A 23,505-nucleotide genomic window follows, 5' to 3' on the forward strand; every position below is an offset into this window, starting at 1 on the left:
TAATTTAACTCTTGAGAGCGTATAATGAAACCAGAGCTAAAGATCTATAGCCTAAGGGTCCATTTGGTTACCAACTCTCCATCATTTAGCTGTTGACAACCTGGAACCCCCTCAAGGACCACCTACTGTACCTCGGAGGAGAGGTAGTACCTCTCCTCACCGACTTTTTAGGCACGACAACGGCCTGTTACAAAACAAACTGTGACCAGTCGAATTTTGTGACCCAAGAAAGTGTAGCTCTTAATTGTTGTAGCCCCTTGTCGTTTTGGCGATATGTAGAATGCCAATAATTAAGGTATTAAAGGGATACTTCACTTTCCGCCGGGGGACACATTTAAAAAAAATATTAAAAATAAATGAAAAAAGTTATGGAAAATTCATGGCCCCCTCACACATTAGTAGGACACTGCGTGTCGTGAGGGGGCCATGAATTTTCCATAACTTTTTTCATTTATTTTTAATATTTTTTTTAAATGTGTCCCCGGCCCGAAAGTGAAGTATCCCTTTAAGTTTAGAATGATCCTACTGCGAGAGAAGATAGTTTTTTTTCTTTTACAGCTGACTTTAATTTATGATAAACAAACTTGACACAGCCAAATCAGCCGTCCATATCTTTCCTGGTGACGTTTTTCCAGTGGTGGAAGAAGCTGAGATACTTTACTTAAATAAGAGTAGCAAATACCACAATATAAAAATACTCTGTTTAAGTAAAAAAGACCTGTGTGTGTTCAAAATGTTACTTGAGTACAGAAGTATTGGCATCAAAATATACTTAAAGTACCAATTAAGTGAAAGTTCTGAGATGTTTGAAAATAGTATATTTGGCCGGACGGCTGCCTGGCGTAGTGGTCCGGGCACCTAGGCTGCTGATGCACCCTGACAGCGTGTCGCAGGTTCAAATCCCAATCCCGACAACCTTTGCTGTGTGTCACTCCCCATCCCTCTCTCCCCAATTCCTGTCCAATTCCTGTCAGTCTACTGTATCTATCAATAAAGGCGGAAAAGGCCAAAACAATTATAAACGTGTAGCTATTTTCAAATAGCCTATGTATAAAATAGGGCTGAAGTGGTCAATTTATTTTTTATAATATAATAAATCATATCTGCAAAGTAACTAATAACACAAGTTTTCAAATAATTGTAGTAGGGTAAAAGTACAATATTTGCCTTTGAGATGTAGTGGAGTAGAAGTAAAAGTATAGAAAATTGGAAATACTCAAGTGAAGTAAAAAATACCTAAAAAATTGTATCGAAGTACATGTACTTAGTTACTGTGTACACCACTGCTTTCCCCCCCTGTCAGGCTGTCACGGTCACCTTTTGTGCTGTAGTCATAGGGCTGTAGCCTATAGCAAAGCACGGTCTTTACCTAAAATGGAAAAACAGCGACCACTCTCTGTAAAAAAAAACGCAGAATTCCACAGGCCACCGATGTCGCTGTAACACCGCGGCGATCTGACTGACTGACTGACTGAATGAGTGCGTGCGTGAGGCGAGCAGCCGGTGTGTGTTGTGTTGTTGATACAGTAAACCAGACCGGTCCTCCTTCACACAGTGTGCGTGTGTGCGTGAGAGTGTGTGTGTGTCCGTGCGGCCCCCCAGCCGTGATTATATAAACCGAGTGGAGAAGATGGACCAGGTTAGAAGAACACACCGCTGAACGGTGAACGGTTTTACCAACCGGTGTTAAAGATGCTCCTCGCGGCCACTGTCCTACCGGGACTCCTGCTGCTGCTTCTCCCGCCGAGGACTGACCTTCTTCTAGTGACAGAAGCACCGGGGGCTACGGGGCTGGAGCAGCTCAGCGGCAGCGTCTCGCCCCCAGGCTTCTCCCCGTTCCCGGTACCCCAGAGTCTCCCGTCCGGAACGGAGGCCGGTGGTGGCGGTGCCCCCGGTGTCTCCCCGCCGGAGGTCGGTTCTCCAGGTGTCGCCTTGACCCGCACGGCGGAGGAGAAGCCGTCGGTCAGCGGGGAGGAGGATGAGCAGCCCGGAGAGGAGGAGGAGGAGGAGGAAGGCTCCCATCACCACGGCGGTGGTGGCTTCAGGATGGTCCAGTGGGAATGGAGCTATGTCCAGACCCCGTACATCATCGCTGTCTGGCTGCTGCTGGCCTCTCTAGCCAAGATCAGTAAGTAGTACTACTGTAGGCTACTGCCGTTACTAGAACGCAGTGGTTCTCAAACTTTTACATTTCAAGGACCCCCTTTAACTCTGACAGTGTACAAGTGGAATGGTTCCATTTGTATACTGTCAGAGTAACAGACTTTTAAGGGTTCATAGAACCCCCTCAAGGAACCCTGAGAGTCCCTGGACCACACTTTGAGAACCACTGGTATAACATATGGCTACTACTACTACTATTACTACTACTACTACTCTTTTTGGTGCTGCTGACCAAATATGAGTAGAAGACTAGTTGTTTGTCTCAAAGATAATTTTGAAAAAGACCACAAGTCATTAATGATAAAATAAAACATAGAGTAAATAACTTGTTGCTAGGCATCCCAGCCACACTAACAGTACAATGCAAAGCAACAGGTGTGCAGCATACAGCAATGGTTCTCAAACCTTAAAATGTCAAGGTGTCTCCTTAACTCTGACAGTATACAAATGGCACCATTATACTGTAAGAGTTACAGCCTTGTGAAGGTCAATTTAGACCCCCCTAAAGGAACCCTGAGAGTACAGTACAGTAGCATGCTGGCAGTGGATATTGGATAGATGGTCTCTACTAGACTACTATACCCCCCCTACCCCCCCCCCCCCCTTTTTCTTTTTCTTCTCTTGTAAATTTTTTTTTCACTCTTCATACCAGTAACCTGTAAGCTGATTGTATGACATTCTGTATAGTAGTGTGTATATCTGTCTGTCTCTTATATGTCATCATGATTTGTGTGCATGGGGATCTCATCTTAAACAAGCTCAGTGCTTAATGAGTCTCCCAGTTTAGTAGACCTTGTATTGTGAATATGTACTTCCATGTACATCAATCAATCAATCTCCATCCATACCCAGTTTCACTCTAATCCAACTGTTTATCAGTTCTATGAAAGTTAGGCTTGTTTAAAGTTAACTTTATTGTCCTTAATTGAACTCTCCATTGGCTTTACTGTGATGGATCCTGTCGGATACAATACAATACAAACAGGATACAATACTGTTACACTAGCCCTGGATCAAGGCTATAGATGTATTTTATCGAGTCTGACTTTTTCTTTCGTATCTATGATAGATATGCAAATGTCAAACTGACATTGCTTATGACAAGGAAATGAAACACCACCAGACACAAGGACAATTGTATTTTTTAAAGATAATTTTACCTACTATATCTGACAAAGTTAGATACTGTATCTGTTTACAATTACATTCTTTATTCTAGTAGGCGTAATATCTTTAATTGTACATACATATTTATTTTTGTTTATATTTACACTTGCCCTCTTGGCAGTGTAAATGTATGTTTGACGTGCAAAATAAAGCCTTTCAATGAGTGAATTGAAATGAAATGAATTGAATTGAATTGAGAGGCGGAGAGACAGACAGACAGACAGACGAGAAGAGAAGAGATACAGTATGTCATTCATAGTCTGACTCTGCCTTACTCGATGTTCGTAGGATCACTGTGGTTGATAGTAATGTTTCTGATTGAGGAACTGAAATATTATTCTACTGTGTAAGGAGGGATACAGGAAGTGAATCTCACTCTGCAGAGAAAGAGAGAGGGGAGGGAGAGAGAGAGAGAGATGGTGACAGTAAAATGTTGCTTATGACATTGAACAGCTTGTTTTATCTGGAATACTTTAGCATAGAGCCCACTCTGCCCGTACACACTCTCACACACACACACACACACACACACACACACACACACACACACACACACACACACACACACACACACACACACACACACACACACACACACACACACACACACACACACACATCATCACAGTCACATAGTCCTGTTGACTTGACAATGGCTGTGTGTGTGTGTGTGTGTGTGTGTGTGTGTGTGTGTGTGTGTGTGTGTGTGTGTGTGTGCGTGTGTGCGTGACTGCGTGAGCATGTGCGTGTGCTCCTCCCAAAGAAGCGAAGGAGGGTTGACTTGACTTTCTAGAGGAGTCTACTCCCCCTTTGTATTGAGACAGTGTAGTACTGGTGAAGACAGGAGAGTTCGTACTATATTAGCTAAAGCAGTGGTTCCAAAAACAGAAATTGTATGTCTGCCCGACCCAAACTAGTGAAAATAGCAGATCTACAAGCTCGCAACGCGTTGCGAGCTTGTAGATCAGCTATTTTCACTACTTCTTAATTTTCTTTAAAAAATGTATGTAATTTCTTAGATCTTAGTTTATAACATTTACAAGTAAGACGCGGGAAGCGAACGCAGCTCGAAAATAACAATAAGAAGAATCGAAAGGAATGAGCAATTGTAGAGAAGTGGGTGGTACAGTTTTTGTCTTTTTTAAATTGTTATGTTTGTTTGTTGTTGTTTTTTGTTTTTTTGTAAATGTTTTTTGTCTTTGTAGTTTTTGAAATGTGTTTGGTTTAGGCATGTTGCAGGCTGTTAATCAGAGCATTGTCTACATTCCTGCGTTCTTCATGGCCAGGCGGATTTCAGCCACACTGTAGTGCACTCTGGTGCACTCTGGCGGCTGCACACAGGCAGTGCACGCACACAATACTGCACACAGAGCCACACACAGACAGAGCCACACACACACAAGCCGAGCACGGTTTCATAGTAAGCTCCACTTCGTGCGGAGTTCGGCGCGCCTCCTTCCGCTGCGTTCGCAATCAAATTGTGAAATTTTTCATTTTGTTTTATTTCTGAATAAGAATAGAGCTTTTGGGGGAGGGGGAAATCTTTTGAATTTTTTTTTTTTAAATGTAGGAAAAGAAAAACTGATATTTACTCGCGACCCACTGTTTGGGAAACAGTGAGCTAAGGATACGTATGGTGTGGGTCTTAACCGATACGCTCCATGTGGATGTCAGCATCAACAGACAGCTAGAGACTTGCTGAGTCACTGCTGCTAAGTACCAAAAGATTACATGCACATACTGTACAGGAAATGAAGACAGTGTAGAATACACAGGAAACGTGTGAGAGGGGGGGGGGTGAGGGAGGGAGAGAGGGAGGGAGGGAGGGAGAGAGGGAGAGACATTGAGGGAGGGAGGGTGAGAGAGAGGGAGGGGGGAGGAGGAGAGAGAGAGAGAGAGAGAGAGAGAGAGAGAGAGAGAGAGAGAGCGAGAGGGTGGGTGGTATGTAGGAGGTGTGTGTGATGTTTAGTGTTTTCAGGGAGATAGAGTGTCTGGTACTGTGGGGGGGGGGGGGGGGGGGTGTGTGTGTGTGTGTGTGTGTGTGTGTGTGTGTGTGTGTGTGTGTGTGTGTGTGTGTGTGTGTGTGTGTGTGTGTGTGTGTGTGTGTGTGTGTGTGTGTGTGTGTGTGTGATGACTCACACTGTATCTGGTGATGACTGAACTGTTCCAGTGAGCATGACACTCACGCACACGCACGCACGCGCGCGCGTGCACGCGCACACACACACACACACACACACACACACACACACACACACACACACACACACACACACACACACACACACACACACACACACACACAGATGTTAGACTCTGCCACAGTAGCTGCAGCAGGTTGTTCAAATGAATGTGATTTCTTTCTCACCCTGTGAATATTCAATGGTACACATATCTGCATATGATGCAAATGTTCTAAACATCATGTACACACCTGTTATTACATATGCTATTTGTGTATATTATCTTTTTGATTCTTTAACCTGTTTCTATCCTGTGTTTTTCCTATCTCTATCCTCTCTCTTCTCATCAAAAACTACAAAAAAATGATTCACCTGTAAACCTGTGATGTGACAACAAAGTTAACGTTGATTCTGATTCTGATTCTGAAAAAACACATTGCCACGCTCCCCCTGGAAGTTTTTGAATATTTTATTAGACAGAAATGCAAACAGCACGAGTACAGTCATACAGTCATTCAATTCATCATCATCATCATCATCATCATCATCATCATAGCATAAAAAATCACACCCTGTGTGAAGTGGGTGGTGTCTTGCTAGCTAATCACAATACTGAATGGAGTCAACCAATCATGTACAAAAAATAAATACATTTATTGAAACACTCTTTATGATGGAAGAACCCATAACTTAAAAAAAACAAATTTATGTTTTTTTTAAAGTTATGGTTTCTTATATAGGGCTATGCACATGTGTCATGTGACACTGGCCAATCACAGTCCTGAATAGACTGTGATTGGCCAATCACGGTGCAGGGTTAGGCAGGGTACATTTTTGGCCAATCACAGCGCAGGATTTGTTGTACAAATATCCAAACCTCACTTATAGGGGCGGTTTCACCGCCCAAAAATAACACAAAAATACAATGTCATCACAAATATAAAACACTATATGTACAGAGTATGAAGAAAAAAGGGGGGGGGGTGAACACCTTTCTAAGGAGAAGTGATATTTACCTCCCCTTTGGCCTCCTGAAAGGTGGATTTTCAGGCCTGTTTTATAGGAAGCCAGTGATCCACATTTTTTAAGCAATGGGGTCAGGGCATTCCACATCTGGGTGGCAGTGCTGTAGGAGAATTTACCCATGTTTGTTTTATAGATGGGTGCTACCAGATCGTTGTTGTCGCTCCCTCTAGTATTGTGGCAGTGGGTGTCGCTCACTTTTTGGGCGGTGAAACCGCCCCTATATGTGAGGTTTGGATATTTGCACCCCCCAATCCTGCGCTGTGATTGGCCACCAGTGTACCCCCCTAACCCTGCACCGTAACTTTTAAGTTAGGGGTGTACAATGGTTGGTCCACAATATTACTTTTCTTTAAGTGAACTTCCATCACTGTGATGACCACTGTGACCACACCACCCACTTCACACTGGGTGTGATTTTTTTTAGGTATTTAGTCATATGCGGATATTTAGGGCATTGAGGGCAAAGTCGCATTGACTATTTTGAAAGCCAATCCCATTTTTAATTGCTTAACCCTGTCTTCTACCCTGAGCCATCCTAGGCTAGCAAAATGGGTTGGAAAAAGGTGGGTCGTGGGCCCCAGGCCGAGAAGTAGTCGAATCAGTTTGTTTTGGGAGGTTTGAACCTTGGTCTTCTTTAGTGACATTGAGATGCGCAGGGCAAGATAAGTTAACATAAGATAAACCTTTATTGATCCTCAGAGGGAAATTCAGGTGTCATAACAGCAATAGCCTGAGAAAAGGTGAATAAGATACTTACTTGGCACTAGGCAGGGTGCTGGATCAACAGTTTGTAAAAATAAATAAAATCTGTACACCCAAAAAGTGCTTAAGTGAAACACAGAGGTAGAGTAAGAGCAGAGTAGAGTAGAGAGAGCAGAGTCAAGAACCAAAACAAAATAAATAAGAAAAAAACAAAGATATATAAATACTATAAAATAAATAAAATACTGAGCTGCTGGCCCTAGATATCTGCCCTGGATCTCTGAATGAACATGTACAGTGAACCCTAACCCTATATAAATGTACAGTGAATATACATCTATTGCTATACATCTGCCCATATATGGCCATCTCCATACTGTATATGGGCATAAAAGGGACAAGGACAGACAGATATAGAGATCTCCATATATGGGCATAAAAGGGACAAGGACAGACAGATATTGATAAGTTTGATGAATCCGTACCCTAAGTTTCTGAAGGTGTAATCTATTTAAAGACCCAGAGTACCATAAAAAGAAGATTCAATACTCGACACGACGAAGAAGTAGACACCAGGCAGATGGATGTATTATAAAAAATCACACCCAGTGTGAAGTGGGCGGTGTGGTCACAGTGGTCATCACAGTGATGGAAGTTCACTTAAAGAAAAGTTATATTGTGGACCAACCATTGTACACCCCTAACTTAAAAAAAATCACACCCAGTGTGAAGTGGGCGGTGTGGTCACAGTGGTCATCACAGTGATGGAAGTTCACTTAAAGAAAAGTAATATTGTGGACCAACCATTGTACACCCCTAACTTAAAAAAAAACATAAATGTGTTTTTTTTCAGTGCATAGTCCTATTTATAGGGCTATGCACATGTGTCATGTTTCACTAGCCAATCACGGTGCAGGGTTAGGGGGGTACACTGGTGGCCAATCACAGCGCAGGGTTGGGGGGGTGCAATGTCCAAACCTCACATATAGGGGCGGTTTCACCGCCCAAAAACCATAAATGTGTTTTTTTAAAGTGCATAGTCCTATTTATAGGGCTATGCACTCTGAATAGACTGTGATTGGCCAATCACGGTGCAGGGTTAGGGGGGTACACTGGTGGCCAATCACAGCACAGGGTTGGGGGGGTGCAATGGGTGGGGATGTCCAAACCTCACATATAGGGGCGGTTTCACCGCCCAAAAATACGTCTGTATTAAGGAGAAAGGCAATCACGAGGCATACAGTATACAGCAAAGTTCCTTTCCTTTCTGGCTAAACAGTCAATGATCACAATAGTTATACACAATGGAAGTTGTTATCAGCTCTGACGATGACAGCTGGCCACGTGGAGCCAGCTCATAGGTTGAGAGAGAAGATGGCACAGTGATGATGTGACACAGTTTATCTGAACAAACAGTGTCCAAATGTCTTGGACAACAGCACATTGACCGTGGCTCTTTATCTCTTGACCGGTCGTCAAGTCGTCGCTTAAAGAGGTGTTGTTGCTTTGTCATAGATGGTCAAGTTAAACCCAATGAGCTGTTATTGTTTTCCTCAAGAGATAATCAGTGACCTTGGAGGGTCTGCGCTCTGCACAGCTCAAAACACATGCAGGCTCTACAGGAAAGGGGAGAACTGATACTAGGATTAGTTACGTACAACCTTGAACTTAAAGGGATATTTCACTTTCAAAAAAACTTTTGGTCATTTTATTATCTACTCAGGCCTTTGTAAGCCCCCCAGACAGTTTTTAAGTTGCTCAATTCAGTATTTATATATTTGATATTCATTTTATCAGACACGCCCCCTTCCTATACAAACCCATTGTAACTTCAAACTCCATTTTAACCATGTTAGATTCGTCGAAAACACCCGTCCTTGGTTTTGGTGACTCACCCTGCCCTCCTAATGCGTGAGAGGGCCGTGTTTTTCCGATAATCTTTTTCATTTATTTTCATTTATTTTTTTATTGTATTTTATTTTTTTAATTTTCAAAAGAAAATATTTAAAATAAATGAAAAAAGCAATTGAAAAAACACAGCCCCCTCGCGTATTAGGGGGGCAGGGTGAGTCACCAGAACCAAGGACGGGTGTTTTTGATGAATCTAACATGGTTAAAATGGAGTTTGAAGTTACAATGGGTTTGTATAGGAAGGCGGCGTGTCTGATAAAATGAATATCAAATGTCTAAATACTGAATCGAGCAACTTAAAAACTGTCTGGGGGGTTCACAAAGGCCTGAGTAGACGATAAAATTACCAAAAGTTTTTTTGAAAGTGAAATATCCCTTTAATAAAATCATAGGATTGGGAAGCAAATTTGACATGATTGAGTTATGCCAAGATGGAACGCTACAATATGGTGTGATGGCAGATACCAAGTTCATTCATAAAATAGATAGTTGTTTAAACCTATCAGATATAGAGATCTCCAAATATGGGCACAAAAGGGATACAGACAGACAGACGGTTACAATGGGTACTCTGACAACGGGTATGACAGGTATTGCTTAACAGGGTGGGGCATGCATTCCCTATTTGCATCGTTCCCGAGTAGTATGAATGAATGTACAGTATTTACAGTCTATCAATAAATATAAATGTGCAGTGAATATATGAATTGATATACATCTATTACCAATACATATATGACTGAATATTATATAGTAGTGTATCAACAATGAGTATACAGGTGGTTAATACCAGTCTATTAGCAGTTCAATATATGAATGGTCAGTGAATGACAGTGAATGTGAGAATAAATATAGAATGAATATAGAATGAATATATTGAATGTTCTGGAGTATGATAATTACGATCAATCAGCATATATTTGTACAGTATGACCACAGCCTTCTACTGTCGCCTCTGGGAGCTGCGCAGCACAACAACAGAACAACAGAAATGAAAATCTGGGACAAACCTCAGTTAAGGTGAATTGAATTCAGTCAGAGTGAATGATCCCTTAAATTCCAGGTAATTGTTTGTATTATTGTGTTAAGCTCCAGCCTGCTGCCTGTGGGGGATTATGTAGCTCAGCTAGGATCAAACTTCATAAACAAGGCAGGCAAGGTTCTTTATTTCAACCCCAACAAGTCTACAGATGGATCTGATTGCTCCTATGTTCTCTGATCAAACTGACCAGGCCTTGATAAGCTAAAAATAATAAAATAAGGGCATTTCCACAACACCATAGAGCGGTTCTGAGAATCGTTAATAACCGTTCCAATTGCATTTCCATTTGCACACAGTTTGGTGCTGTTTGGCATGGAATGGTTTAATGTTAAACCATACCCATCCATGGATATTTGGCATGGTTTCCAAACCGGCTCAACACGTCACAAAGTGTGCCTGTGGGAGGGCTTAATGAAGTAGGTATTCAATGATTTCTTTTAGGCCTTGAGGTGGGAAAGCATTAATGATCTGTGAGAGTCAACACAAAAGGCTGCTCCATTGCATGTCTGAGCTTTTAAAGGTGATTACTTGCGTGCCTGTATACAGGCCTGTGTCTGTGTGTGTGTGTGTGTGTGTGTGTGTGTGTGTGTGTGTGTGTGTGTGTGTGTGTGTGTGTGTGTGTGTGTGTGTGTGTGTGTGTGTGTGTGTGTGTGTGTGTGTGTGTGTGTGTGTGTGTGTGTGTGTGTGTGTGTGTGTGTGTGCGTGCGACCGTGCGTGCGTTCTGAGTATAGTGCAGTCAGAGATCTGAAGATAATGCATATAAATAGCAAGTATAAATGGAAAGAGATACTCATAAACTCTAACCCTCTTTAAACACGTCTTAGCAGCAATAGGAATGAGGAACGGGGAATGTGCAGAATTATGGAAGGAGTATAATAAAATGCATGGTGAGGTAAGGTATATGTACATCAACTACATGTCACTTTAACTCACTTACAGTATCTATGTACATTTGTGCAAGTACCAGTGAGAGCAAAACAAGTATGGTTATTTACATATGAATGTCGTATACATTTTTTGTTTCTTTCTGTTTTCTTTTGTTTTACACCATGTCTGTGTTCAGAGCTCTAACAGCCGCAGGTAAAAATCTCTTCCTAAGCCTTGAGCCCCGGAGTCATACACCTAACCAGGCAACCATGCACACGCACACACACACACACACGCACACGCACACGCACGCACGCACGCACGCACGCACGCACGCACGCACGCACGCACACACACACACACACACACACACACACACACACACACACACACACACACACACACACACACACACACACACACACACACACACACACACACACACACACACACACACACACACAGAGCGGTTTAGCCTGTGGCTGTTTTATTTCCACACCTTTTGTGTGTGTCCACAACATCTCGGCAGATGCAGTATCTGTGGTGAGGGTGAGATTGATTGTTGAATGATGGAGGAGAAAATCAACATCAGGACAATGATGTTAATCTGCAACAAACCACTGCACACAAGCAAAAGGAGGAACCAATAATAAACTTGCATCATTGTATGTGAATACTGTACAACAACCATGCTTTACACATAACACATTAGACATGGACAGCACTTCAAACCATAGTCAATTTGTATACAGTATGGCGCTGATCCAGTGGTTTGTGAGATTAGGTCCGAACTGTCACTGACAGACACACAGACTCACAGACCGGCCCTAGTCTAGACCAGTGGTTCTCAACCTTTTCAGGTCACGACCCCCAAAAATAATCATATTTGAACTGGGGACCCCCCACCCTGATAAGCACTTGGAATTGCTGGAGTTGAGGCATTACATTTGACTCGGTTCCACAGATAAATATTGTGAAAATAGCTATCTAATAATAGATCGTCTATTTTCAAATGTTTTGGCTCTTATTTTATTTGACAATTTGGCCAATGTTTTTATAGTATAATTTGTTGATTACTTTTGATGCAGTAATGGTCTTTTTTCTTTTCTTTCTTTCTCTTTTGAGGTATTAAAAAGTCCTTCAATTGTCACTTCACTGTCATCTGGGGACCCCCAAAAAAACATGTGGGGACCCCCCTGGGGGTCCCGACCCATAGGTTGAGAACCACTGATCTAGAGCGCTAGCCTCTTGCAGAGCAACAACATAACAAATGTTGATAAATGACATTTTGACCTACTTGCTATTTGTGACAAGTGGCCATTCTTTCTCTGACAGCGGGCGGGTAGTTCTGACCTCCGCTCAATCAATGCAACAACACAACAAAGATGTTAACTGATGCAGCCTGCTGTAACAGTGTTTCTGGGCTGAATTCAGAACTCAGAATGTTTTGGCCTGCCAAAACACAGGACACAACATTCTGATCCTGTTGGATGCTATTGTTATAATTCCCAATGGCGAGACTGCCCTCTTAACAGATGACCTCCTACTATTGGAATTGAAGTTAGCAGATGGCTGTTTGGCAGTGCCAGCTGATGTAGGGTGCCAGGTCAGCGCTAGGGTACCTTTTTTGTTTTTAACTCTTTATTTTTGAATTAAAAAAATGTAAAACATACAAACAGATAGTACAGGAAGACAGAAAAGGACAAGAAATTTAAAAATAAGGCAAAAAACAAACAGACAATCAAACAAAACAAAAAGGGGACATTCAGTACCAATAACAGAAACATGTTTACAGGATTTGAGATACAGTGGAGAGGATGTAACCAATATTCACAAGAGATCTGGCTCGCTATCTAAATAGTCTAACCATTTCCCCCATATTTTTTCACCCAGCTCTTTTTGGAGACTTCTGTTTGGGAGTGATAAAGAAACGCATCTGGGTTTTCCAACAAAGGTCTCTCCAGGTCAGGGAGTTAGTGGTTGTTGATTGTGTTTCCCATGTATTCGACCACACGTCATCACTTATATCAATGTCCAGTTATTTTTCCCATCGTTGTTTCACATATATTGTGGAGTCCTCATTCAATGACATAATTCCGTTATATAGCTTACTTAAAAGACCTCTATTACTTCCTGAGTTATAAGCATCAGCAAATACATTAATTATAGTCGGTGTGATCCCCGGATAAGACAAAAAAATCCCTTAACTGCAGATGAAGTCCTGCCTAGCCAACCCATATGTCTGACTTAAGTTTTCAAAAAGTTTTCATTTTTGAATGGGTGTGTCTTAGCCTCCTTTTCTGGAGGCATTCTTTGAATTTCCAGAGTGGATGCACTTCAGGCAAAACTTTAATAAATGGTCTAAAATGCACTGCCCAGACATACAGTAATGCATAATAACTAGTTTATATGTTCTTCTATAGAACCAGTACACATCTGTCTCTCTAGGTCGTCCTCAGACGAGCCCTCCATCGTTGCTTCCAGTCATCCCGATTCTCCATACATCTGGCCAGCTCATTGGTGCTATGGGCTCCTGCATCCTTCTTGAGCGTGTCCACATATGTTGGTGTGGGGCGTCCTCTTGACCGGTGCCCATGTGTTGGTTCCCACAGCACCAGTTTGCTGGCTGGCAGCTCTCGGTGCCTTTGGCAGTGTCCTGCTAGTCTCATTCTCCTTACAGCAATCTTCTCGCTCACCCTTGGTATTCCCTCATACAGGATTATGTTGGTAACATGCGCACTCTTGCTGATGTTAAGCACTGCACGCAGCATCCTGGTGTAGCACCCGTCCAGGGACTTCTCAAGGGCTGGTTTCAGGGTCCAGCATTCACTGCCATAGAGAAGAACGGACTCTACTGTCGCGTAGAAGAAGCTGAGTTTGATTTGGCGGGGGAGATTGGAGTTCCATACACTGGTCATGCCATTCAGGGCCCTCCATGCAATTGCCTTCCTCACTTTAAGATCTTGCTCAGTTGAGTTGACCCATGAGCCCAGGTATTTGAAGTCCTCGACTTCTTTCAGCACAGTGCCTCCTGCTGTAGTCAGAGGTTGATGTTCTGGTGGAACGTTGTAGGTGAGGACCTCAGTTTTCTTGGCGTTTAGCCTGAGGCCGACCTTGGCGCACTCTAGCTCTACCCTGTTCAGTAGTTCTTGTGCTTGTTCCACGTTGTCAGAGAGCAAACTGATGTCATCCGCATAGTCAAGGTCTGTGAGGACCACTGCGGGGTGTCGCCTCGACTTCCTTGGCGTTAGTGTGAAGCCAAGTTCCTGCTCTCGCCCACTGATTGCTTTCCTGAGCGCATAATCGAGGACTATAATGAAGAGAAAGGGGGCTAGTGTATCCCCTTGCATAACCCCAGCCAGGATGTCAAACTCCTCGCTGTTGCCGTCTGGGGTCACCACCTTGGCCCTTGTTCCTGCGTACATGGACTCTATTGCTCGGAGTAGGTTGGGAGGAATCCGGTATGCCTTCAGGATCTTCACCATCATGCCTCGGTGGATCGTGTCAAATGCCTTTTTGAAGTCTATAAAGCATAGGACTGCAGTCAGGTTGTCCCTCTTTACCTCCTCAATCATTCTCCTAAGTGCCAAGATCTGAGCTGTTGTAGTTCGTCCCTCTCGGAAGCCGTTCTGATTCTCCCTCAGGTGAGGGTCAATTGCTTGCCGGACCCTGTTTAGGATCGTGCGGTTGTAAGCTTTAGCAATGATGCATGTCAGACTGATGCCTCGGTAGTTGTCCGGCTTTGAGAGGTCCCCGGATTTGGGCACCGGGATGATGTTTGACAGAGACCACATGTCAGGCCGCCGATGCAACAGGGCAAGGTTACAGAACTCTAGAATGATGTCGTCGAGATCACAGTTCTTCAGGACCTCTGGGGGAATGCCATCTGGACCGGGACTTTTTCCCACTTTCACTGTGGTTTTCGCCCTGGCGAGCTCCCCAGGCGTGAAGGGACCATCATCGATTTCCAGGTCCGGGAGGACTGGCGGCACATCTTCCGCAACTGCTTCTGCCGACTCTCCCAGCAGCCTCTGGAAGTGGCTGAACCAGGTCTTTACCCTCTCCTCAGGGCTGTGTCCCTTGACCTGTCCCTCCTTGGTCCTCTTCCTCCCAGTCATCTCGTTGATGACCCTCCAGGCCTCTCCATATTTCTGTTCACCCTGCGCTTCCTGCACTCTCTGCACTTTCTCCATCAGCTCCTCCCCTTTGATGGTGTCGTATGTGCTGAACAGAAGATGCTTGGCTTCATTCAGCTCCATACGTCTCTCCACAGTTGGCTCCTTCTCAAATATGAGACGGGCTTCCTCCATCTTCCGCCGTGCCGCTACCACCCCTGGGTGCTTGGATCGCAGGGAAGTACGGACTCTCTCCATCATGGGTACACACAGTTTGGTCGCCTCCTCGTTGGCAGCAACGAAACGCATGTATTCGCTGCTGGGATCCGCTCCCATATCCAGCTGCTGGAATCGCTTCCTCACCTCCTCTGTGTACCTGGTTTGGAGGCCAGGGTCGCTGGAGAGCGCTTTCCAGTTATACCGGATCCTGGGGCTTGGTTTGGGGGCCCTGAGGCTCAGACGCACCTTCATTGAGACCACTCGGTGGTCTGAGCCCACAGTACTGAATGTGGAGTATGGTTCTGCATTCATAATGGAGTTCCTCCACTTCTTCCTCACAAGGATGTAATCCAACTGTCTCAGCGTACCAGTGGCTCTATCTCGGAAGGTCCACCTCTTTCCTATCCTCTTCCGGAAGATGGTATTTGCCGCCAGTAGCTCGTGTTCTGTGAGGAAGGCAGTGAGGTAGGCGCCATTGCGGTTAGTAGAGTCGTGGTAAGGGAAGGGTGTGTCCTCTGGTCCAAGCCTTGCGTTGAAGTCCCCAAGGATTGCCAGGAAGTTGTGGGCTGGGACTTCTCGGACCGCTGCTACCAGGTCCTCGAAGAACTCCTCCACGTCCTTAGGTGGTGCCACGTTGGTGGGCGAGTACACGACTATCACTGTTGTTACTGGATTGCCCGAAAACTCTGCGATCAGGATCCTGTTGGTGTGGTAGTGAACCCAACGGAGAGCCTTACGCGCCCGAGAACCCAGCATTAACCCTACACCGCCTGTTGCGGCCTGGGCCTCGTTTCGCCACCATCAACCTCGCTTCTTCTCTTGCTGTGCATGCATTGAAGGTTCCCATTACGAATGGTCTCCGACAACGCATGAGTGCATTGGACGGGGTGCTGTGATCGGACAGGACCCTCCCTGGGGCAATCCCAGGGTTTGAGGTCCTGTCGTCATGGTGTCCTCCAGAAGGAGGACCAGCACCACCGACCGCCGCGATGCTCCTGCGGACTCCCGCCGCTGGAAGTATAGGATTTGGGATGACTTTGTACTCCATGGTTGGCTTTACTATGCTGATAGCGGACTGTGGGGCGCAACTCCTCGCAGTCCCGGTTTTAATTCAGAGTTACCTTCTCCTAGACAGGTTGCCATCCAAGGCTATGAGCCCCATCTGCCCATGCATTTTGACCCTTAGCTGGGACAGTGGTTGGCAGACGCCAGGGCGTGTCCACACACCGGTGGGCCTGCACGTCGTGCCTCTGGGGTCCACTGCTACTCCGAGATCCCCTACAGATTAGCCTGGGACCTCGCGGAACCCAGTATCCGTGTGTGGCCACGTGGAGGCACTGCAGGAGTCTTGGTGGTGGAGAGGCTGTGTACCGGCAGAAGGAGGCTTACGCACTCGGCTCCTCTTTTCACCCCTGCTAGGAGGCTAGCCGGTGGCAGTAGCTGAAAGCAGAGAGTAGCAAGCAGGAGCAACATGCAACACACAACATGCAACATGCACTGACTACAAGTACTTCTACGCACTACTGCACATGACGCATCACACACACCCTGTGCGCAAGCGCACGCACACACTGTACTGTTCCTTTTGTGTGTGTTTTTTTGTGTGTTTGCATGCAATTTGATGGTGTATTTATCGTATCGGGTCTGTTATATTCTGCCACAGTGAAGCCAAAGGCAAATTCCTCCATGTGTGGTCAATAAAGAATCAGAATCACTTTATGTACATACATCATCTAAAAAGCATCATAAAAAGACAAGCAGTTAAATTGAGAGTTAATAGCACAGTTTGCATTTACTTCTAATCTAATACCATTGTGTTTTCTATTCTTGTTTTTTTATCAACTCTGTCCAGTGTTTCATTTCTCCCAGCGGTGGACCACAGTGGTTCCAGAGTCCTGTATGCTGATCCTATTGGGCCTGGTTCTGGGTGGCGTGGTCCTCATAGCCAATAAGAAGCAGCTGTATCAGCTGGAGCCCAGCCTCTTCTTCCTGTTCCTGCTGCCCACCATCGTCGGGGATGCCGGGTATTTCATGCCCGCCAGGCTCTTCTTCGACAACCTGGGCGCCATCCTGTTGTACGCTGTCGTCGGAACGCTCTGGAACGCATTCTGCACCGGCTTCTGTCTGTACGGGGTCAAACTTCTGGGGATAATAGGTCAGTCAAAGGTCATAAAGGTTAAACTACTGAGGGGCATAAGTCAAATGTGTCAAACGGGGGGCCACCAGATAGGGCTAATGCAAAACCATCTTATCTGGTTAAACTGTTAAACCGAAGGTGCCGTGGACTAAATAATATTGGGTGCATCAGACGCCACTGCGCGCCGGTGAAGTGGTGCAGTAGATGTAGCTATAAGTTAAGTTGTTAACTTGCAATTGGTCTGCTGGACAAATATAAATGAGACGGTATATATCTGCCATTATTGTTGTTGTTTGGTCATTAAAGAAAGCAACAATGGGCTGGGCGTGAATTGAGCTGTGACTTAATCGTTTATACATGATGGCTACATGGTTCAACCAAAGCAAATGTTTTACTTTTTAAAGATCTCCGTTTTATTGACAGAAAATGCCATTTGAGTAGGGGTACTGACTACTGACTGCTGAGGGAAGGGGCTGCTTGTTCATTCGCATGCTTCATTCTGTGTGTGTGTGTGTGTGTGTGTGTGTGTGTGTGTGTGTGTGTGTGTGTGTGTGTGTGTGTGTGTGTGTGTGTGTGTGTGTGTGTGTGTGTGTGTGTGTGTGTGTGTGTGTGTGTGTTAGATGATAGGGTGGACGCAGGATTGATGGAGTTCTTGTTGTTTGGAGCATTGATCTCGGCTGTCGACCCGGTAGCTGTGATCGCTGTCTTTGAGGAAGTTCACGTCAACGAGACACTCTTCATCATTGTCTTTGGAGAGTCATTGCTTAACGATGCTGTCACCGTGGTAATTAAGACGCGCGCACACACACACACACACACCCCCACACACACACACACACACACACACACACACACACACACACACACACACACACACACACACACACACACACACACTCACACACAGAAATATATGTAGAAGTGCCAGAATAGAGACGCACAGAAAAATGCTTTGTGTTAATTTACCCATTTTCCATTTGTAAATAGACCTTTATGGGTTAGTTTGGTTGCATTTGTACAATGTCCGAAGATAGATAATGTTAAAGTTGAACAACAATTTGGTTATTACAGAAGTCTGGTCCAGAATGGTCTGCAATGCTCCTGTCATGGGGCCAGTCTAGTACAGTTTAGTGGGCTCAGATAGAAGATTAGCTGGAGGTCAGACAGCCTATCTGTCACTCTCCACGGCAAATCTACTACTCACACATTCTAATGAAAAGTGTGTGTGTGTTGTTTTTCTAGGTATTGTATAAAGTGTACATCTCCTTTGTGGAAGCGGGGCCAGGAAATGTTCAGACAGTTGACTATTTCAAAGGAGTGGGTGAGTACTATGACTATCTACTAGTGCTGCTACTACTGCTGGTACTACTACGAATATTAAATACTGCTACTACTGCTGGTACTACTACGAATATTAAATACTGCTACTACTGATGGTACTACCACAACTACTAAATAATGCTATACTACTACTGCTGGTAATACTACAACAGCTAATACTGTTACTACATCTGGTAATGCTACAACTATTAGTTCTGATATTGATACTACTCCTCTCCTCTCCTCCTTTTCCTGTTTTCTGTGTTAAATAATTGACAGCCAGAGTGGTATTATGTTTGTAGTTTTGGAGTCAGGCATAGAGCAGGAGGAGGAGGACAGAGATATAACAATTGGATGGATGGAAGGATGGTTAGCAAGGTATTCTAATGTTGTCCCTCCTCCCCCCTCTCCTCTCCTCCTCTCCTCTTGTCTCCAGCCTCCTTCCTGATAGTGAGTATAGGAGGTACGTTAGTAGGCCTGGTGTTTGCTGTCATTCTGGGCTTCATCACCCGTTTCACCAAGAAGGTTCGGATCATAGAGCCGTTGTTCGTCTTCCTGCTCGTCTATCTGGCTTATCTGACCGCGGAACTATTCTCCCTGTCATCCATACTGTCGTAAGTGACGCACGCATGCATGCACGCACGCACACACACACACACACACACACACACATGAAAAATCTTGAAAATGTGTGCAAATCTTTGAATATATATATATATTTTAAGCGAACATTTGTAACTCAAATCTTTGCTTCTGAGGATTCTACAAATGTCTTCTAAATCCTAACAGTTTAAAAAAAAAAAAAACGTATGTTGCTATAATATCAGTGGTTCTCAAACTTTTTGTCCAAAAGGATATGTATTTGGCCACGGACCCCCATCTAAAAATATTTTGTTCCAGGGACCCCCAGAAGCAAATATTGGAGTTAGAAATGTTCGCTCTAAAAAAATATATATATTCAAAGATTTGCACACATTTTCAAGATTTTGCTAAAAATTGCAGATCTACAAGCTCATACAGTAGTAGATGACGCGATATGCGCTTGTATATCTGATATTTTTGAATAGCCAAAGAAATCTAAAAAGACAGTATGCGTTCCCGGCCAACAGTTGAAGACTGTGGTTGTGCTGGGCAGGTCTGACTCCTCCCCCCTTCTTTCTGATCAATCAGAATGACTTTCTGTGGCATCGGGGCCAATAAGTATGTAGAGGCCAACATCTCCCAGAAGTCCCGGACCACGGTGAAATACACGATGAAGACTCTGGCAAGCATCGCTGAGACCATCATCTTCATCTTCCTGGGGATCTCAGCCGTGGACAAATCCAAATGGGCCTGGGACACTGGACTGGTGTCATCTACGCTCATCTTCATCTTCGTCTTCAGAGCTGTCGGTATGATTGTCTGTCTGTCTGTCTGTCTGTCTGTCTGTCTGTCTGTCTGTCTGTCTGTCTGTCTGTCTGTCTGTCTGTCTGTCTGTCTGTCTGTCTGTCTGTCTGTCTGTCTGTCTGTCTGTCTGTCTGTCTGTCTGTCTGTCTGTCTGTCTGTCTGACTGACTGACTGACTTACTGACTGACTGACTGACTGACTGACTTACTGACTGACTGATTGCAGTCTCTGTCCTCCTTTTCAAGGTGTGATTGGTCAGACATGGATTCTCAACCGCTTCCGTCTGGTCCCATTGGACAAGATTGACCAGGTGGTGATGTCATACGGTGGACTGCGGGGGGCAGTAGCGTTTGCTCTGGTGGTTTTGCTCGATTCAAAATTTGTTCCAGCCAAGGATTACTTTGTCGCCACGACGATCATAGTCATCTTCTTCACTGTCATGTTCCAGGTAACACTGTCTCTATAGATACTAAAACTATTCCTAACAACTAACGCTATTCTTTCATTAATATAATATGTTTTAGTAGTATCGAATTATTTCGTTCCCCTTTTCTCCCAGTTCAGTCATGTGAATTCCCCACACATGAGGACAAACTAGATGAATGGAGTTAGTGTGCAATATTTAGTTTTCTTAAAATGTCTACCAAGAACTGTAACTGTAATAATGAGTTATAAAAACAAATACGCTATTTTACTATTTTATGTAATACTACTATGAAAGTAGTATTACGTAATGTATTTTAAAAAGCAGTGTGTTAACTCCAACATTGGTTGTATTTATGACTTTTTAAAATGTTTTATAACACTAAATGTTTTTCTGTACCTGAGATTTTCTATGTGCTAGCTAGATGATAATGTTCTATTTCATTCAAGTACATTGTAGTCTAGTCTAGTCTTGCTCAGATGGACAAGGTTTGGTCTGCCCTGGAGATGTAGCCTGCTTTCTGTTCATAAATACTGAATAAACCTAAAAGGGCAGTGGTGCACGCACGCACGCACGCACGCACGCACGCACGCACGCACGCACGCACGCACGCACGCACGCACGCACGCATGCACGCACACACTACTCACACACACACACACACACACACTGCTCACACTCAGACACATTTGCGAGCAGTGAGATGTATGTAAATCTTGATGATGATTGGTGGTAGCCTAGTAACAATGTTACGTTCTGTAACAATGTTAATGTCTGTCTGCCATCTGTCTGTTTAGAGAGACAGATGGCTGACAGACAGAGAGACAGATGAAAGACTGACAGAAATCAAAGCACAGAGAACAAGCAAACTGAATCATCACAGGCTCATCTCTAGTCTAGGGCTGCAGCTATCCATTATCTTCATAGCTGTTATTCTATATTACTTTTAAGATTAATCACATAATCAAAAGCGTGTTTTTTAAATAATTTATATTTTCTATATCAAACTGATTAAAAAAAATGTCCAATTGATTTCTTATACTCGACAAAATTGATTTGTCTGATTAACTGGTGGACTCCAGACTAGCTGTATTTCTCTCAAGAATCTCTCTCTCGCTCTCGCTCTCTCTCTCTCTGTCTCTCCAGTTTAAATGACTGTCAATGTCTCTCTACCAGGGTCTTACTATCAAGCCACTGGTTAAATGGTTGAAGGTTCCTCGTGCCACCAACAGGAAACCAACCATTAACGAGGAGATTCATGAGAGGGTTAGTCTGTGTTCTTTGTTGTGTGTGTGTGTGTGTGTGTGTGTGTGTGTGTGTGTGTGTGTGTGTGTGTGTGTGTGTGTGTGTGTGTGTGTGTGTGTGTGTGTGTGTGTGTGTGTGTGTGTGTGTGTGTGTGTGTGTGTGTGTGTGTGTGTGTGTGTGTGTGTGTGTGTGTGTGTGTGTTGTGTGTGCGTGCGCTGTGTGCGTGTGTGTACGTACGTTCTCTTCTGATCTCTTACCCACTTACACCCTATATACTTTGTTGACCGGGGTACACCAGGTTTCTATCCTTGGGCTCCTCCTTTTTTCCCTCTATACCAAATCTCTTTGCCGAAAATAGCCGATCTACTAGCTCAAAACATGTCGCGTTGTGATGCATAGCTTGTAGATCTGTTTTCTTCACAGAAGATTTGCCTATTATCGCTGTCCACCATGGAGTTTTTTTCTGAGCACAGTGTACTGTATGTTTCAAATTGTTTTCACTGGGAGTGCTGCGTATTTACACTATGCTGGAAATGCCAGAAACATGACGAAGCACTGAGTGTCTAATTTGCACTGTGCGTGCTCGTCTGGTGTTTTTATCTGGTCGCAGGAAGTTGAGACATTAGGGCGTTTGGATGAGCGTTTGAGAAGAGCATCTTAGAAAAGATCACCAGCACTCACTTTGATCCTTTTAGGATTTCATGTTTATTTAGCCAGTCATAAGCCCCAGCAGCAGATCATACACGACGGACGTTTCGGCCCGCAGGCCTTTCTCAGCGTTTTGAGAAGATCGCCTTGCGTTTTCATCTGGGGAAGGAAAAAAAGCTTTGCTGGACAAACGGCCTTACTGTTTGTTAATATCGGCACATTAGTGACATGGGAGAATGTGAGATATCAGGGTTGTTGGCTAAACTTTGAACTACAAGTAGAGTTTGTGGGAGGAGACCTGGATATGTCTATAGAGGATGCAAGGGATGTATGCCTGTGATGAGAGAGACCTTGCCTGCTTTTCATCCTAGAACTCACAGATACAGGGCCCTATTTTCGCCAGTGCCTTACCCATTATCCCTAAACTTCTTTGTAATTTTTTACTATTTTTAAAAACATTTTCAAATAGTTCAAATAGCCAATCTACAAGCTCACAACGTGTCGATGTAGATCGGCTAGTTGAACTATTTGAAAATGTTTTTAAAAATAGTAAAAAATGGCAAAGAATTGTAGGGATAATGGGTGAGGCACCGGCGAAAATAGGGCCCACTGTCTATTTCTCTCTCTCTCTCTCTCTCTCTCTCTCCCTCTCTCTCTCTCTCTCTCTCTCTCTCTCTCTCTCTCTCTCTCTCTCTCTCTCTCTCTCTCTCTCTCTCTCTCTCTCTCTCTCTCTCTGTCTGTCTGTCAGTCTATATTGGTCTCTGTCTAGCTGTCTGTCTTTTTCTGGCAGTGAGTCTGTCTATCTATCTCTCTGTGTGTCTGTTCGTCTCTGTCTATCTGATAATCATAACTGCAAGAAGTGGCTAATAAATCCATCAAACCAAGCCGTGATGATAAGTAGGGATGTCCGATATTATCGGCCTCCCGATATGATTGGCCGATATTAGCAT

The 23,505-nt window shown here is 44.2% G+C and overlaps 1 protein-coding gene across 1 annotated transcript in view; it reads left to right on the top strand.

Annotated features, from left to right (window-relative positions):
- Positions 1-1,560: 1,560 nt before the first annotated feature.
- The window catches only part of slc9a5 (solute carrier family 9 member A5), a 39,827-nt gene continuing 17,882 nt past the window's right edge, over positions 1,561-23,505 (top strand). Inside the window, exons 1-8 of the mRNA XM_080416765.1 lie at positions 1,561-2,128; positions 17,248-17,550; positions 18,153-18,316; positions 18,775-18,853; positions 19,289-19,466; positions 20,023-20,243; positions 20,484-20,686; positions 21,839-21,928. Coding sequence (XP_080272891.1) covers positions 1,693-2,128; positions 17,248-17,550; positions 18,153-18,316; positions 18,775-18,853; positions 19,289-19,466; positions 20,023-20,243; positions 20,484-20,686; positions 21,839-21,928 — 1,674 coding nt within the window. The 5' untranslated portion in view covers positions 1,561-1,692. The remainder of the gene's footprint in view (positions 2,129-17,247; positions 17,551-18,152; positions 18,317-18,774; positions 18,854-19,288; positions 19,467-20,022; positions 20,244-20,483; positions 20,687-21,838; positions 21,929-23,505) is intronic.

The sequence above is a fragment of the Gymnoscopelus braueri genome, assembly GCF_963280865.1.
Source record: "Gymnoscopelus braueri genome assembly, chromosome: 1".
Classification (NCBI taxonomy): domain Eukaryota; kingdom Metazoa; phylum Chordata; class Actinopteri; order Myctophiformes; family Myctophidae; genus Gymnoscopelus; species Gymnoscopelus braueri.